Source organism: Macadamia integrifolia, chromosome 1 (genome assembly GCF_013358625.1).
Source record: "Macadamia integrifolia cultivar HAES 741 chromosome 1, SCU_Mint_v3, whole genome shotgun sequence".
Taxonomy (NCBI): Eukaryota; Viridiplantae; Streptophyta; class Magnoliopsida; order Proteales; family Proteaceae; genus Macadamia; species Macadamia integrifolia.
The window spans coordinates 17,542,492-17,562,003 of record NC_056557.1 but is presented as its reverse complement, the minus strand read 5'-3'; the positions used below and the strand labels follow the sequence as shown (position 1 = coordinate 17,562,003).

The 19,512-nt window shown below is 34.8% G+C and overlaps 1 protein-coding gene across 1 annotated transcript; it reads left to right on the top strand.

Moving 5' to 3' along the window:
• Positions 1–324: 324 nt before the first annotated feature.
• On the top strand, positions 325–6,997 carry LOC122086363 (disease resistance protein RPM1-like). Its single transcript, XM_042655130.1, has 2 exons — positions 325–1,006; positions 6,090–6,997. The coding sequence occupies exons 1-2, from the start codon at positions 346–348 to the stop codon at positions 6,830–6,832; spliced, it is 1,404 nt and encodes a 467-aa protein (XP_042511064.1). The 5' UTR covers positions 325–345; the 3' UTR covers positions 6,833–6,997.
• The last annotated feature ends 12,515 nt before the right edge of the window (positions 6,998–19,512 follow it).

Here is a 19,512-nt window from a genome sequence, read left to right as displayed (position 1 = left end):
AACAATTGTATCGATCAATATGTCACTAAGACTACAAGTCGAGATGGGTCTGACCAGGCACTGTCAATTCTGCAGTTTCGCACTGAATTAGAGAAGATCGATGCACGCCTTGCCGGAATTTCACGCCCAATGTCTCAATCCAATATGCCGTCGTGGCCGACATCGGAAGCAAAAGAGGAAATTGGGGAAAGTTCTTCTACCAATCGTGTTGATGTAATAGGTGAGGAATGTCTAGACCTCTTTGCATCAAATTATAGAAACTTGCCTTCTCATCTCAGATCCTCCTTACTCTACTGTTCTCTCTTCTCTAAGGGAATACGTAGAGGAAGATTGGTTCGGCTTTTGATGGCTGAAGGTATTTTCCAAGAAAGAGCAGGGGAAGTCAGGGAGGATATTGTTGAAGAAAATATCAACCAATTAGTAGCCCAAGGAATCCTTCGAATTGAAATTGGCTTTAGAAATGAACTCAAAGTTGTCGAACCTTATCTTAAAATCTGTAGACTTAAGCTGCAGCAAGGAGAACTTATTGATTGGTTTCTGGGTTCAGATTCTAATTTGCCTGAGAGTTCCCGCATTGTTTTGGTCCAATATCATGGTGAGACTATCAGGACAAGCTTGAATGATGATCCAATTAGATCATTATTTGTCTATTGCACGCGGTATTCACAAGGATTAGTTCCCTATGAGTATTGGGAGGAAGGCATTCCTAACGATCACTGGGCCTCCATAAGAAGTGCCTTCCATACCTTTAATTTTTTAAGGGTTTTGGAGTTTCATAATCTTAAAGTTAAGAGCTTGCCAGAAGAAATAGGAGATATGATAAACTTGAGGTATCTAGGTTTAAAAAATTCAGCATTGGATGAGATTCCAGAGAGCATAGGCAATCTTATAAATCTACAGACTTTGGATATTAGATGGCCTAGATGTCCAAGGGTATTGCCAAGTGGAGTTCTGAATCTTGCACAGTTGAGGCACCTTATGTTGCCAAGAAATGGAATAAAAGTTCCCTCTGTTAGGATTTTTATGTGGGCTTAACTGATACCGATTGATGCATTGGGCCCAAGCAATTATAGACCCACTCTGATTAGGAAACTCCTAGCTCTTTCCATTGTGAGAGTGGAATAGGGTTTTAGGGATTCTATTATAAATAGAATACTGACGGTCCCTGCAGCCATTACTTTTACTTTAATGCCTTATTGGTTTTGGGAGCACGGCTTTCTCACAAAAGCAAGTGCACAGAAAGAAAGGAAACCCTAGAGTAAGAGGCTGCAGAAGATCTCAGTAGAAGGACTCCACTTGCGTAGTTCATTGTCATAGGAGTAATGTTTAACCACATAGGACAGAGGTTCATGATCTATGTTCATGGGACACAGGTACTTCTTTATTCCCATTTATGGTTCATGTCATGGTTGTCCCATTGATTATTATAGATATGGTAAATCTATATGGTTATGTATTTTAAGATGGGATACTTTATTGTTCTTGGTTTAGGGACTACACCTATGATTAATCTTTTATGAAAGGTTGATGATTCTTGTATTCTAAACACTATAGGGTTATTCATATGTTTAATATGGTAAAGAATCCCCAAAATGGTATCAGAGCCAACCCTTACGTGTTAGAATCAAGAAAATTGATTTTGTATAGAGTTTGTGTCCAAAATCATGAAAATCATAATTTTACTATTAATTAAAGATCTCATATGGGAAAACTTTCTTCACAAAAATTGTAGAGCATGAGAAGACGGTCGCGGCGGTATTCCGCAAGTCACCGAAACAAAAAAAAAAAAAAAAAACGGCGGCGAGTCATCGCCGGGTCACCTCGGAAACCCTACCGAGTTAACCCGGGGTGTAGTGGGTCAACTCATGACCAACTCTGTTTGACTCGGTCAAAGGTTGACCGGATCATTGACCAATTGACCCGGATTTTGACTCGGAATCAATATGCCTGAACCGGATTAGACCGGTTGGCCGAACCGGTTGGTTTGGGAAACTAGATTGATTTTGATCTATTTTTAGTTCTGCAACTTCAAATGGCTCGTACGGGCAAACGGTGAAGAATTTTTCACCCTGGTTTTTTGCGTTGAGTCCAGTTTTTCGTACTCTTCGTTTTGATATATTATGAGCCTAGTTTTGATCAAATTTTATGATTTATTTTGTATAAGTTACAAGTATGGGTGGTTAATGATTCTTTATGATTTTCCTATTAATTGGAAGAAATAAAAGAAAATCAACTCATACATTACTTGCATATCAGAATATGAACTTGGTTATTCTTGGTAATGTAGTTCATGCTTTTGTTTATGAATATTTTTATTCATGCTTAAACAATCCCACTTTTAGCTACCAGAATGAATTTATAAACTATTACAATAAGATTGGGTGGAATCCACCAAAATGGTAAAGTTCAACTTTATTGTAATAGAATACAAATCAAAGTCTTCTTTGTTTGAAAAGATAGAGAATAATGATTGGTAGCAAAGTTGCTAATGTTCACCCAAATGTGACATTATCACAGAAAGATTAAAGTTAAAGTAAGTGAAAAACAGAATAGGGATTTCTCAACCTAGAAGATGCTGTCCATCCAAAGATGGCGGTACTTTTCGAAAGTTAGAAGAAGTCTCGCAGTAATTGCAGAAACTTGAGTGGATTAATATGAAGTTCCGGTTGACACTCTTGAAGTAATTGATAATTGAGCATTGTAATGTTTATTTTGTTAACAGTTACATGCTTGTTCTTTTACATGTAAATTGATATTTAGTTCATGTTTAAATAACCCACAAATTTAAGCTGCCAGGTGTAGTTGTAAGCTATTGCAGTGGAATTGATGGAACCCACTAAAGTGGTAAAATCTAAGATTACTGTAATAGGTTTACAACTCAAAGATTTTGTCTTATATTCAAAGACATAGAAAATTGTTAGCAGGAATTAAGTAATGTTTGCCCAAAGGCGACATTATCAAAGACATGCATAAATGCAAGTGTACTCTAGGCAGACCTTAACCTAGAAGTTGTTATGCATCCAAAAGTGATAGTAATTTTCGAAGTTGATAGTTTTTTGAGTGGACTAGTGCATTCCAGACCTAAAGGTTGAGATTGTAGTTCAGTTGACACTTTGATTATGTTTAATGGTTAGTGATGTAATGTTGGTTTTTATTGATGTTACATGCATTAATTAAATATCGAATGGATTATTCTTCCTTGAGTTGAACCATTAAGCTAATGTCTTTAAAAGTGGCTTGAGAATATAGAGGCCTACATATGTCTCAAAGACCTAGTTTTCTATACTAGGAGAACCAAATCAATAGTTTGGTATTATGCTTTTAAAGCAAAGTTTTTTTTGCCCTAAAAATGTATTGGACAGTTGATCAATGGCAATAGGGTGGATGAGGGTTTCATCACTATAACCATAAGTTATAGGTTTATTTAATGTATTATTTTTTGCATTCCGATTGGATCAATTCGGATTGGTTGGGTTGGATTAGTGTCGATTTTGATCAATCCAATACCAAGTTCTTAAACACTGCCATTGTTCTCTGAAAACCTATTTATGAACATTAATTGATAAATGTTTGGTTTCTTTTGTTTTTGGGCATATGTGAACAAGTTTATATGTATGTCACGTTTAACGAATTGTATTCTCCAATAAATGGATTAATTTATGACTGGTCGAGCCAAGTGGGAGAATAAAAGTATGGATCTTAAGCTATTTTATGTGGCTCGACCAGTGGGAGAATAAATTCGGTATACTAGGTTGCTAGTGGGAGGATGTTACTAGTAGAAGGTCAGTATACTAGGTTGCTAGTGGGAGAATACATTCAGTGTTCTATATTGTTTTTCATGCAAAAGAATTATTTGGAGTTTTGTATTGATTTATTATTATCATGATATTGAATAATGATTTATGGCTGAAATATATAGTAAATTCATATTCATGTCATTTTGTACTTGAATGTTTTGTTTGAAACACCCTATGATGGATAAATATATTAGAATTAAACTGGGTGTGAGCCTCCACACATTTTATGCTGGACAGTATATTTCTAGGAAGCTATGAAAGGATTTGATGGAATCCACCAAAGTGGCACATCCTATTATTTCATAGTTTTTCCAAGCGCAGCAAAGTTGGTGACATTTGCCCAAAGGTGATGTTACCCAAGTTAAAGAAAATACATGTATGGAAAGGACTATAACTTAGAGGTTTCTAAACCCACATGTGATAAAAGTAATTGTATTTTCACAGTAAATTTGGATTTACAAGAGGATCAGTACATTCTTAGCCCAAAGGATAGGAATGTAGTTACGGTTGTGACTCTTGTGTGTTTTATCTGCTAGATGTACATTTATTGTGTAGTTTATCTACTAGGTGTACATATTAAATTTTCTAGCCCGGTTATTTGGTGTATATGATTTATACCTGAGATTCTTAGGGTTACTTGATCTGGTTTTAGCTCTCAGGGAACCCAAACAGGTGTTGTTGCTGAACAAAGCACAACTGAAGGGAAATAGGAACAATTTTATTGCCCTATTAAGTTTATAATGACTTCGGAGTAATTTTGAATTGATTTTATCTTAAATTCTGTTCTCTGAACTATTTGTGTACATTTATGCTTCATTTGTTTGTGTTGTCTCTGATTGTGTAAGAAACACATTAAAGCATACAGTTCTGTACATATATTCTTCTCTAATGTGGAAAACATGATAGGAATGAGTGAAACCCACCAAAGTGGTACATTCAGTTCAATTGTGTGTTTCCCAAGGTAAAGGTGACATTTGCCCAAAGGTGATGTCATCCAAGTTTATCGACAAAGTACTCAAGAGCCATATTTTCTGACATTGGTGTTATTGAGGTTTTTGACATGCTTGGTTAGTGGGAGTTTTATGATCTCATTTAACCAAAGATATCATGGTGGTAAAAGTCAAAGTTTAAAGGTTGTGCTTGTTAAGATTTATTGGCAGTGCTTAGCCAAGGTAATTGATGATATTTTGTCAGAATTTGTGATGTATGGTGGTATTTAGCCTATGTCCAAAGTAGTGTTGGTTTACCACAGGCGGTTTGCCAAAGTTTGTGATTTATGGTAGTATTTAACCTAAATCCATGGAAGTGGCAGTTAGCCATAGGCGGTATGCCAAAGTAAGATATTAATTCAAGAAAATGGCAGTTTGCCAAGTGTTGATTAATATCAAAGTTTTCTACCTGTGAGGTTTTCAAGGTAGGCTGATCTTTAGATCAAGAAAGGACCTATAAGGAGATCTATAGTTCATGTGATCACAGGTATGATATCAACTCCTTATATATACGTTTCCAGGCGATTTGGATTGATAATTTTCTGTTGTCTGTAACATTAGATAGTTATATGCCGTATATTGAGGTGTATTTTCTACTATTGTTCAACAGTAGAGATTATTGATTGGATCAAAGTTTGTTTGAGTGGTGTTCAGTCTTGAGATTATTTGGTCAGGAGTCAATGGAAAGACATCAGTATCAGTGTAGCCCAAGTGGGAGATTGTTAGGATTTTTATGTGGGCTTAACTGATACCGATTGATGCATTGGGCCCAAGCAATTATAGACCCACTCTGATTAGGAAACTCCTAGCTCTTTCCATTGTGAGAGTGGAATAGGGTTTTAGGGATTCTATTATAAATAGAATACTGACGGTCCCTGCAGCCATTACTTTACTTTAATGCCTTATTGGTTTTGGGAGCACGGCTTTCTCACAAAAGCAAGTGCACAGAAAGAAAGGAAACCCTAGAGTAAGAGGCTGCAGAAGATCTCAGTAGAAGGACTCCACTTGCGTAGTTCATTGTCATGGGAGTAATGTTTAACCACATAGGACAGAGGTTCATGATCTATGTTCATGGGACACAGGTACTTCTTTATTCCCATTTATGGTTCATGTCATGGTTGTCCCATTGATTATTATAGATATGGTAAATCTATATGGTTATGTATTTTAAGATGGGATACTTTATTGTTCTTGGTTTAGGGACTACACCTATGATTAATCTTTTATGAAAGGTTGATGATTCTTGTATTCTAAACACTATAGGGTTATTCATATGTTTAATATGGTAAAGAATCCCCAACACCCTCAGGTATAGGCATATTAACAAACCTCCAAAGTTTAATTAATCTGTTTATAAGACCTGGCATCATCCAAGAGTTAAGAAGTTTGACTCAACTCAAGAAACTGAAATTGATAGACGTATCAGAAGAACATGGCAGTGAGCTCTGTGCTTGTATTATGAAGATGACAGGACTTGTGTCTTTATCTCTAGAAACAAGAGGCTTTGAGAATGATGAACTGTTACCCACATTGGAGTCATATTCACCTCCGCCATCTTTCAGAAAACTTCGCCTCTATGGTCGTCTAATGGATCTACCCAACTGGGTCTGCTCCATGGAGAACCTTACTAAACTGATATTAGGCTATTCCTTTCTATCTGAGGAAGCAATTTCTGTACTTCGATTTCTTCCCAACTTGAAACATCTAACACCGTGGGAAGCATGCAAGGTCAAAGTAATGAACAAAGAATTTTGCCGGGTGGGTGGGTTACCTAAGCTAGAGGCACTTGTTATTGCTAATCAGAATCTACTGGAATGGACTGAAATTGAAGAAGGGGCATTGCCAAGCCTAGCATTCCTCCACTTCCATTGTTGTTCACAGTTGAGGATTCTTCCGGAAGGACTACAATATGTCACCACGCTAAAAGTGCTGAATATGTTTCCCTTGCACCCAGATCTTAAACGGAGGCTAAGCCGTGATGGAGGCAAAGAGAATTACAAGATCAAACACATCCCATTACTAGGGTCGTTTGGTTCCTTTGGATAGGTAAATAACAACTTTTTTTTTTTTTCATGTTTTAAAACAGTATGCCCACTCATATTATCCTAAGCCATGAGATGTAATTTAGTATATATTCAAGTACTATTAATCACTTTTTTTTTTTTTTTTGTGTATTATAATCATCATTACATTCATGGAATATATTTAATTACAGAGGCCTCAAACAAGACTTATAATAAGCATGGATGTGGTGGTGGCTCCAAACCATTTCTGGATTACAACTTTCTTACTATTACTATTATTCAGAACAGATTCCACAATACTCTCTGCATTACCCTGAATTATATTTATATGTACAAAATATCTTCTTTTTTTTTTTCGTAAAATAATTATATTCACATTGTTTGGTGTAATTTGATCCACTTTTTATTAGTTTTAGAAATGGTCTGATATCAAAGTATGGATGCCAAGCTTAGAACAAATAGATACAGTACGGTTCTAAAATTATATCTCATATTTTAAGTGATTTAAAGCCATTAGGATATTGTAATATCTCTCTTTGTATTAGTCATGTATGATTCCACCACTCTTAAATTAGTGAACTATAAAACCGTGAAATTGTTGGTAATAACGTGTTCATAAAAATAGGTGGATCCACCATGTTGATTAGATTTGAATGTAAGAGTTTAAATTCAAAATTTAAACTCTTATGTGCAAAATTGTAGAGAATTGATCCTCACCAACTTTTAATCACCTACCTTTAAGTGGCCACGTAAGCCTAGTCACTTGAGAGTTGGAGCAGTTATGGAAAAATGTTATCACCAACTGCCCTAAGATAAGGAAAAATCTATTTATTTGGGGAAAAATGAGAGACGACTCTTGTATAATAAGATAAAGCTCTTTCTCACTCTCTACCTCGTGAGAAATACAAAAATCAAAACATGAATTTCCTATTTCATCTTTTCTTGAAGGAGAGATTTTCACTCCGTTACTATAAGGATTGAACGGAAAACCAACAAGCTATTGTGGAAAGTGAACTTTGAGATTGAAGGGCTAAGTCCCCTTAGAGGTTTTGTGATAGCAAAACTAAGGTAACCATTTACACTCCTCCATTAATGGTTTTTTGAATGATTGACACTACTAGTAGGATGATCCGAATCGCTTCCGCAGATATTATCTTTCAGTAGTATCAAAGCCTCCATGCTGGTGGGGAGACCTTTCAATTATTTTATTATTTTATGTTTTTGATCCATCGATTTTTCTTTCTTAAAAAAAAAAAATAATAAATAAATAAAAAACCACCAACCGGCGGGGAGTTGCAGGGTGGTGGCGGGCTGGCGGCCAAAGAAAAGTTGAAGATGGAAAGGGTAGGGTATGAAAAACCATTTTTTAATAAAATGACCTTATTGTCCCTTTAGTAATGGGCTTAAGTTACTTAAAAAAAAAGTTATGGGATTTAAGTTTAAGCTGTAACGTTAAGCCCAGTTGTTTATAATATGTTATTGGAGCTGTTACGCGTTAAGCTCAATTGCCCAATTGTTTATAATATGTTATTAGAGCTGGTTTCTGTTTACTTACAATTTCATGTTGTGTTATCCAAGATATGAATGCACAGAGTCAGAGTTCAAAAACTCCACAATTTCATATTCACATACAACATACTCACTTTTCTCAAGTATTCAAACATATTATCTCACCCATAAATATAGAACTGTGACTTCATTGTCAATCATACAACCACAACATATTATGAACTAAGGAAATACCTAAAACATTGCATCATAAACATGTTGTCTTATCCTTATAACAATATACATATAAAATATGGAAAACCAAGACAACAATGATTGACTTAACTTAAACCAAAATATGGATTGTTAAGTATACTTATAATTAACATGATGCAATAAATTGATCTACAAAATAAATAAATTTCTGATTTAGTAACAAAAACCTTGAATCATAATTATTTCAGTTTGAATTGAGTCTCAATTGAGTCACCATGTACCAATAGTCAAAAGATCTAGGGACATGCTTAAACCTAATTTTCCAATTTTAATGATTCGATTTAGATACAAAAATCAATACCATTAGTAGAATAAGCACGCATTACTTGTCCCAATTCAACCCAATGGACATGAAGATACGCCATGTGTATACAACTAATTTATTTAATATTTTAGTTTATCCATTAAATATTCATGACACCCGCTGAAAAAGTCTTTAAAAAAAAAAAAAAAAAAAAAAAAAAAAAAAAAACAGTTTCGATACCCAAATAGAAGTCCATCTCACAAAGACTCCTAAATCATTATTGACAATTTGCTTTTTAAACCGATCACCTCAATTTGTTGGGGACAACAAATTCCGATCGCGTCTCTCCTCAAAAATCGAAATAGTTCTGAGGTTTTTCCTTAATATTGTTACTGTTAAACTTAACAGTTCACGTGATCAAACCGGAAGAAGAACAAGGAGGATTGGTTACTAGGGTCACACCGATTCGGCCTTGTATACGTATGGGTAATTGTAGGTAAATAGAAACCAGGCAATAGATATAAGACTTTGATAAAAATAATTAGTTAATCGAAATGTAATTACAAGTAAAAGATGATTTACTTGTTCAAGCAATCCTCTGAAACAGTAGCAGAAATCGTCTGTCTTAAGTAGAGTTAAGTCGTATACAGATACTCTCTTTAAGGTATTTGAATACCCCGTATATATGTATGCAATCGGGTTGACCTTACGTTCTCACCTTCAAGATAAAACAACTCTCCAATTGCTTAAGGTGCACTCTAATAAGCAATTATCACAGGTATATCTGAAGGTAATACTCAGAAATTCACAGTAAACCAATACCAGAAAGAAAACAAAGACTATAAGTACTTGCAGAGAACAGAGAACCAAAAAGTCACAGTATGTATTTCGTACAATACCCAACCAGAATCTATATTCTGTATATATGGAATGTAAGCATCTGTATACGAATGGGTATATCTGTATAGGTACCCATACGTATACAGGTGTGACTCTATGCATGTATGGGAAGGTACATTCACTTATAGGGAATGGTACATGTCTCATACGTACAGGTGCATGCATGTACATGTACATACGTATTTACTTATATTGGGTACTTATACTAATAATATATTCCTCAGTGTGGATCCAATCAAAAAGTTATATATAGTAAAAAGTAAGTTCTTTAAACCACACCACACCACACCACACACGTACTCGTACCCATATCCGACCCTGACCTCGACCACGACCTCATCCACGACCCGGCCCGACCCGGCTCGACGAGCACGCGTGATTCAAAAGCACCCCAGGAACCCCCCCACACACATGACAAGAGAGAGTACCTCTCCAAAGGGCTTGCACCCTTAACAAACATTCCTCTATATGTATATCCAAGTTTTCTTTCATCCCTAAGCAATGTGAGACTAAATTTTTTTGAATTGTCTTTAGCTCATTCACAACTCTAGAAGTGCTAAAGACAAAATAGTAAAAGTAGAAGAGACACTTTTGAGGGGAAAAATTGAATTTCAAAAATACTATTTTGGATTTCAAAAAGACCATTTTGAAAAGACCAATTTGACCATAGTTTGAAACTTAAATCCCAATAATTCCCCCACAAGTTTTAAAATATAGACAAAAATAAAAAACATAATAGCTGAGTATATTAAACATAGTAGGGCACGTCTTTGTAGGTGTCTTCAGGACTTAAACTTACACTAGGTCTGATGAACTACGCTACAGAGTACGGGTGAAGTCAGACCTCTTGAACCTTTCCTCATTTGTGTAACCAGCTAGGTCACTACTTATATCCTACTAATCGACATTCAAGACAACCTTTATCATGACAATATTGGATATTTTTACCGGTCTTGTCCCTTATCTTGGTCTCATGGATGTTTAGAGAATTCGTCATTAAAATTCTCATCGGTTGACAGTCATACCCCCTACATTCACTTAGGTCAACCCATAGTGTGCACCACAGTTAACACACCCCCACAGTTCGTGAGATTCGACTTAATTAAAAGTTTGTAACTCATCACCTGTTTTTTGTGGTGGTACTACTTTACCATTTAGCCAAAATGAGCAATTGAGTAGTAGTACTAAGCAGGTCATCTAGTGACTTCGTTTGTACCATTTGAACTTAATTCAAGATTGAACATCTTCACATAGGTTGGGTGTCCATCACATGATCTATGACACATGCCTTAAGCTCATTCCTTTAGATGAATCATGTATATCCTTAGTAGGCATTGGTTTTTTGAACATATTGACTAAATTGCTTTCTGATTTCATAAAATCTATAGCTATAATCCCTTCATTTATGTACTGCCTTACTAGATTATGTCTAAGACAAATATATCTCTTTTTTTCCATTGTATACTCTACTTTTTGCTTTAGCTATAGGCGTTTGACTATCACAATAAAGTGATATAGAAGGTACCGATTTTGGCCACAATGGAAAATCTGTCACTAGATTTCTGAGCCACTCAGCTTCAGTTTCAGCATTTTCTAAAGCAATAAACTCCGCTTTCATGGTGGATCCTGTACCACAAGATTGTTTAATTAATTTTCAAGAAACCGCTCTACCGCCTAGTGTGAACACATATCCACTAGTTGCTAAAGATTCATTTGTATCTAATATCCAATTAGCATCACAATATCCTTCTAAAACAGTAGGAATATCACTGTAATGAAGACCATAATTTATAGTACCATTTAGATATCTCATTAGTCTGTTTAGGGCATGCCAATGCTCTTTACTTGGATTGTGAGTATGTTGACTCAACTTTCCAACTGCTAATGCTATATCAGGCTTGGTACAATTCATCAAATATAAAATAGAACCAATAACTTGTGAGTATTTCTTTTGATTTATTGGTTCACCCAAATACTTTTGTAATGGCATCCCATTTCTAAAGGTGTCTTTATCTTTGGTGAGTCATAATAATTATACTTTTTAAGCATATTTTTCACATAATATGCTTGAGATAAGATTATCTTTTTTTCTTTTCTGATTATCTTGATACCAAGAATAACATCAGCCTCACCCAAATCTTTTGTATTAAATTTGGACATCAATAGATTTTTAGTTTGCATAACAATGTCCAAATTTGTACCCATAATTAACATGTCATCCACATAAAGAAGTATAAATTCACATTTATCTTGATGAAATTTACTATATAAACATCATTTAGCATAATTTACAACAAAGCCATTTGATATTAATACCATATCAAGTTTAGCATACCATTGTTTTGGTGCTTGTTTCAGTCCATATAGTGATTTTACAAGTTTACAAACTTTTTGTTCCTTTCCAGATATTGTATACCCTTCAGATTGTTTAATGTATATTTCTTCTTCTAATTCACTGTTTAAAAATGTTGTCTTCACATCCATTTGGTGTATTATCAAATTATAGATAGAAGTCATTGCTATCATTACTTGTATTGTAATAATTCTAGCAAATGGAGCAAAAGTGTCAAAATAATCTATATTTTTCTTTTGTTTAAAACATTTAACAAGTCTAGCTTTAAACTTGTCAAGTGATCCATCCGGTTTTAATTTTTTTCGAAATATCTACTTGGTGTCTAACACTTTAGACCCTAGTGGCAAATCAACTAAAAGTATGATTGGATAAAATGGAATCTATTCTACATTTTATAATTTCCTTCTAGAATACTGCATCTTGAGATGTTATTACCGCTTTATATGTAAGATGATCCTTATCTATAAGATAGACAAGCCAATCATCTACTGAGTAAGTAGACTTCTTTTGTCTCTTGCTTCTCCTTAGTTGACTTGCTTCATTTTCATTGGATGTAGGATCACTTTCTTTTAACATTTTTTCTCCTAAACTTAAGTCATTAACATTTCCCTTACATAATTGTAACCTTGATTTAAAAGGAAAAATATTCTCAAAAAATTCAACATCCCTGGATTCGACAATTTCATTTTCTTCACACACATCATCTATGGTTTTGAGAACCACACAACAATATGCAGAACTATGCTTTGCATATCCAATAAACACATAATCAAAAGTCTTAGGCCCTAGTTTTCTTTTCTTTGGTCCAGTAATTGCCACTTTTGACAAACAGCCTCAAACTTTTAAATGATTTACACTAGGTTTTCTATCATACCATAATTCAAATGGTAGCATACCGGTCTTCTTATGGAGTACTCTATTTAAAATATAGCAAGCAGATAGAATTGCTTTACCCCACATATCAAGCGGTAAACCCGAACTAATTAAGATAGAATTCATCTCTTTTAATATTCGATTTTTCCTTTCAGCTATACCATTTGATTCAGATTGATAAAGAGCTGTAATTTCATGAATTATACCATGATTTTCATAAAATTCATTTATACTAAAATATTCTGAACCTCTATCAGTCCTAAGTCTTTTAATTTTCTTTCCAAGTTGATTTTCAACTTCAGTTTTGTATGATATGAAAGAATTTCTTGCTTTATTTTTTGAATTAAGTAAATACAATATGGTGAATCTTGAATAATCATCAATAAAAGTCACAATATATTTTTTACTACCCCTTGATTCATATGACTTAAAATCACTTAAATCACTATGTATTAAATCTAGTAAACCACTTTGCCTAACAACATATTTATGAGATGGTAAACTTAGCCTCTATACAAGTGGGACACTTGTCTGGAGAAGGCTTAATTTTATTTTTAAGCAATCCTAAGTTGCACATTTTAGAAATGTAAGGAGTACTACAATGTTCTAATCTACCATGCCATAAATCATAAGAGTCAAAGTAAACAGAAGAACTTGACATTTCATTAATAATTTCAGATACACTTAATAAAAATAAACCATCAGTCAAATAGCATTTTCCCACAAATATATCATTTTTCAACAATACAACTTTATCCGACTTAAAAGACAACTTCAACTCGACCTTGTTTAGAAGTGGCCCTAAAATCAGATTTCTCCTTATATCCGGAACATGGAGTATATTTTTCAAAACAAGTATCTTTCCAGAAGTAAGTTTTATTGTCACTTGACCTTTTTCACACTTGAAGGTTGAGAATTTTTCATAAAAACCTTGTCATCAGTTTTTATAACAGAGTACTTAGAAAATGAACTTCGATCTCCACTGATGTGCCTTGTAGCACTAGTATCAAGTACCCAATCTGTTGGTTTTTCAACCATATTAACCTCTGTTATTATTGCAGTAAAAATCTCACTTTTAATGAGATTAATCTTAGCGTTTTTAGACCCTTTCTTTTTGTTCTTGCAATCCTTCTTGAAATGACCTGGTTTTTTACATAGGAAACAAGTACCTTTCTTTTTCTTGAAAGATTTATCCTTCTTAACATGAAAGCCCTTCTTAGAGTTTCCTTGCTTCTCTGTTTGAACCAAATTTACTTTGAGTTTGGAAGTCTCAATAGCCTTGTCTTTAGCACGGTTCCTTTCTTCAATTTTGATCCTAACTACAACTTGTTCCAAGGTCCACTCGTTTCTCTTGTGCTTCATGGTTAACTTAAATGGGTTCCAAGAAGAAGGGAGTTTCTCAATCAATGAACTAGTGACAAATGCATCCGGAAGAATTATATTCTCCTTTGCTAGCTTCCCAACAAGTACCTAAAATTTGTCAATCTGGGAGGAGATGTCCTCTCCATCAGACATAACAAAATTCAGGAAGTTGGTCACCACATACTTACTACTCTCTACATCCTCAAGAGTGTACTTCTTGGACAGACCATCCCATATCATGTATGCACTTTGAAAAGAATTATAAACATTATATAACTCAAGTGAAAGTGCATCCAATTCGATTCTTGCATTGAAAATCGGCCTCCACCCAAGCAAGTCTTTTTGCTTCAAGTTTAGAATCCTCACTTTGTAGCGGCTTGGGTTCAGTCAATGCAAAAGCAACCCCAATCTGAGACAAAGCAAACAGAAGCATTTGCTTCCACCTTTTGAAATTTTGACCACTGAATTGGTCAATTTTTTCAAATTCAGAAACGATACTCATCTTCTCCATTACAGGTTGAAGTGATTCAATTGTAGGCACAACATTGGTGGGTGTTGAAAAGTAAGTAGGTAGTAATGGTGGAGCAAAGTTGGCAGTAGATGTTCGTACATCAGTATTGGTAGGCAAAGTTGGTGTGGCAGAGAAACAAGGAAACTCTAAAAAGGGCCTTCATGTTAAGAAGGATAAATCTTTCAAGAAAAATAAAGGTACTTGCTTCCTTTGTAAAAAACTAGGTCATTTCAAGAAGGATTGCAGGAGCAAAAGAAAAGGGTCTGCAAAGGTTAAGATCAATCTCATTGAAAGTGAGATTTTTACAGCAATGGTAATAGAGGTTAATATGGTTGAAAAATCAAGGGATTGGGTACTTGATACTGGTGCTACAAGGCACATCAGTGGAGATCGAAGTTCCTTTTCTAAGTACTCTATTATAAAAACTGATGACAAGGTCTTTATGAAAAATTCTCAATCTTCAAGTGTGATTGGAAAAGGTCAAGTGACAATAAAACTTACTTCTGGAAAGACACTTGTTTTGGAAAATGCACTCCATGTTCCGGATATAAGGAGAAATCTAATTTCACGGCCATTTCCATTAATTTCAGCATTTGCATTATGTGTATCAGTATCTGTATTCTATATATATGGAATGTAAGCACTTGTATACGAATGGGTATATATCAATTTCCTCTTGATTTCCTCCTCTTCTTTCCTTATCTTCTCTTCTTCTTTTTCTTCTTTCTCTCTTCTTGTGCTTGTTGTGCAAGGTACAATAGAGGTTGAGCTGCTGTTCGGTAATCTCTTTCTCTCTCTCTTCTTCTTCCTTCTCCTTCCTTCTTCTTCATTCTTCTTTCTTTTCTTTTCTGGTTTCGTTCTGTTCCCAACAGCAAAGAGAAAGGCTGAACCGACCTTTCCTCTTTTTATATCCCCTCCACCGTCTCCTTTGGTGTAAATCACATATATTACATTATATATATATATATATATAATATACAAGAGTATATAGTTAGATATATATACATATATACATATACTATGTTCTCTCTCCCCCTCCTCTTTGTAACATTCCTCGACCGACTTGGTTTGGTGGAGAATTATATCTCATATATATATATAATTACACTTAATGATGTAACTATTCCTAACTTCTGTTTATATTTAATATTAACTTATTCTATCTTCAAAATAATTAAAGTGAGTGAGTGGGGCCCACAGAATCAGAAATCATGATTCTGCCAAGTTAACAGGCCTGCCTGTCATTCTCAGGGCTCTCCCACCGGTTGGGTTAAAACTAGCCTCCTTTGGACTAAATAACTCTCTATCACACTGAACCCCTATTGTAGCTATATTTTACCTATTAGCCCATGCTAGTATTGACCTTCTCTGCCTAGTATCCTGCCTATTCACAAGGAAGGTAGGGAAATGAAATTAGGGTGTTACACTTATCATTTTAAAATGTTTGATGTCTTTTGGTGTCTTAACTTGGGGCATGTACTTATATTGTACATGAAATGAATACATGTCATATGATGTCATGAGTTTTTACTACATATTAGTAACTCTTTATGTGGTTTTTATAATTGTTACTTTTGCACATTATTGGAATAAAATTGAAAGGATCAAATACATAATATGTATGATGGTTATGACATTGTTAGTGGTTATGAGATTTATAAATGAACTATGTGGATGGTATTTGATAGGATGGCATTGTGTGATATGTATGATGTAATTCTCTCTCCCCTATCTCCTTTAATGGTTGTATCCCCTTGGGCAACCCAATTAGTGGGTTGGTTACTAGATTTTGTTTTAAATAGAATGTACTATAATTAGGATTTTCATTTTAGTTGATGGAGAAAGCACTGGAGATGGTGGTGCATTGAAGGAGGCAATGAGAGATGTCGATCGGTTGCAGAAAGAGATGATCATTTTTTTTCCGCTGTAGTGGTTACATAGGTTGTAATAAAAATTAATTTAATCACATAATTGCTTAAGTTGAATGGGAATAGCTAATGAGGCTATATTGCTTCTACCCATCTTGGAGTCAAAATGACTTACATATTATGTAAAGTCAATTTGACTCCAGTCGCCATCCATAACCACTAGGGCTTTATTTTTCATATCATATGGATGAATGTTTTAATTTTTCTCAGTATGTGATGTATTCCGATATATTATCTGTAGCGTTATTTAAATAGATGAGAGTTTCCATTTTCCTAAACTTAAAAGCAAGTGTGATATGAAAAACCCTAACTGGTGGGATTTTCATGACCACCCTTAGTTGGTAGATGTTGAGGTCACATTGATCTACTTTTGCAAATGCCGATAGGATAATGCTTGAGTAGTTCTCTGAGGCCGTCTTCATTTATCTCATATGTGATAAGTAGAGAACATGGTCAGTGGGAGGTGTACTTCGATAGTAGACGCTAGCCCATAATGCTGTGATTCACTTCGAGATAAAGGGTATATATATGACTTGAGTGTATATTAGCTGATAGGAATGGACATGAGGCTTAAGTGGCTACAAGTATTAGAAGTCTGCGAGACGGACAAAATAGTCCACTCAACCAACATATATAGGATGTGGATAAGGGTTGAGACATTTCAATCACACCTCATAGCTAAAGGAAAGCTTAAAGTGTGGGTAATCATTGTATTTAGACCTACCCCTTCTTTTCAACGATAATTATTATATTAATTTTTTCTTGTACATCATGCAAATATTCAATATGTCAAGCCAAATGAACTACGCTACTCTCAATAAAGACTATAACCTGACTAGACCTAACTATGTTGACCTGGAGGAGGATCATTAAATTACTCCTAACTGCAGAAGGTCTAATGTCTGTCATAGAGGACCAAGAACCATCATTCCTTGTCGCTATGAGTGGCGAGGAGAAAGCAACCTATGAGTTGTTTCAACAAAATAATTCTAAGGCCAAGCTCTTTATTTTGAATTCAATAGACAAGACCATTGGAGATTCTGTAAAAGATTTAAGTTTAGCGAAAGATATGTTAGAAGAGTTGAAGGAGCTGTATGGTAGGAAAAACAGACATGCACATCATCAGCTAATTAATCTCCTCCACAACACTAAGATGACTCTAGGGATTCCAGTTATTGACCATGTGATAAAATTACAAAATTTATTTCAAGAACTAGAAGCCCTGGGGACATCCTTTTAGCTGAACTATAGAACTAATATCATAGTCTAGTCATTGCCTCAGGAAATCTACGGATATTTTATTTGTAATTAAAATATGAATAAAATCTCCTTAGAGCTTCTAGAGCTAGACAACATGTTATAAAAAGTGGAGGCAGCATCTAAGAACAAAAGGTTGAGGTCTTCTCTACTGAAAAGAAGCCTTCTTCCTTTAAACCGAAAGGTAAGAAGAAGAAAAAGACCAATAAATGTAAGACCCTTAAGGTGGCTAATAAGGGAGTGGAGAGGGGTAAGAAATCTGAGAAAGGACCTTCTTTTTATTGTAAAAAGGATGGACATTGGATGAGAAATTGTCGTGGATACCTGGTGACTCTGAAGAATAAGCCATAAGAAGGTATATATGAAACCTATGTCATTTATGAGTCTAATTTGTCAGAAGAACCATCTAATACATGGTTGGTTGACTCTGCTTCAACCACACATATTTTTGATATGTTGTAGGGGTTCAAGATGAGAAGAAGACTAACAAGGATGAGGTTCGTCTCAAAATGGAAACTGGAGTTGTGGCCATAGCAGAGGCTGTAGGAGAATTTAGTTTGTATTTTGAAAGAACAATTTTAATTTTAAAAGATTGTTTTTATGTTATTTCCTTTAGAAGGAATATTGTTTATGTTCCTAAACTAGCTGTTGATGGATATTCATTTAAATTTGGAATTAAACTCTCTATTCATTTGAATGGTTTATTTGTTACAACTGGTTTTTTAAAGAATGACTTGTATTTCTTGAAACCTGTTTCAAATACAAATGAATTTTCAAATGTAACTTTAAAAAGTAAATCAGCTCAAGATAATTCCACCTATTTTGGGCACCTTAGGTTAGGTCATATTGGAGTATATAAAATTAACAGGTTGGTCAAGGATGGTCCTTTAGAAAGTCTAAAGGTAGAACCTTACCAAACCTAAAAATCCTGTCTACAAGGAAAAATAACCAAGAAACCCTTTTCATCCAAGGGTAAGAGGGCTAAGGATTTATTGGAATTAATACACTCTAATATGTGCGGCCCCATAAATATTCAAGCGAGGTATGGTTATAATTATTTTGTAACCTTCACTGATGACTACTTTCGATATGGATACATTTACCTAATGCACCGAAAATCAAAAATCTTTAAACAGTTCAAAGAGTTCCGAGCTAAGGTAGAAAAACAATTGGGTAAGTGCATTAAGACCCTTCAATCAAATCGAGAAGGAGAGTACTTATCAGATGAGTTCAAGAACTATTTAAAGGAAGCTGAGATTTGTTTACCCTTCAATCAAATCGAGAAGGAGAGTACTTATCAGATGAGTTCAAGAACTATTTAAAGGAAGCTGAGATTCTTTCTCAGTTGACAGCGACAGACCCAGGGACACCTCAACAGAACGATGTAGTAGGGAGACGAAACCGAGCCCTATTAGATATGGTTCGGTCTATGCTCAATTATTCAGAATTAGCTGTGCCCTTTTGGGGTTTTGCCTTGGAGACTACCATCTATATTTTGAATAGGGTTCCA

What these genes read in the sequence shown, in the direction of transcription:
- LOC122086363 (XM_042655130.1), top strand. Translation starts at nt 346, where the DNA reads ATGGCTGAAGGTATTTTCCAAGAAAGAGCAGGGGAAGTCAGGGAGGAT. An exon ending in AAGAAATGGAATAAAAGTTC is followed by an intron (nt 1,007 to 6,089) that starts CCTCTGTTAGGA and finishes AATCCCCAACAC; the next exon opens with CCTCAGGTATAGGCATATTA.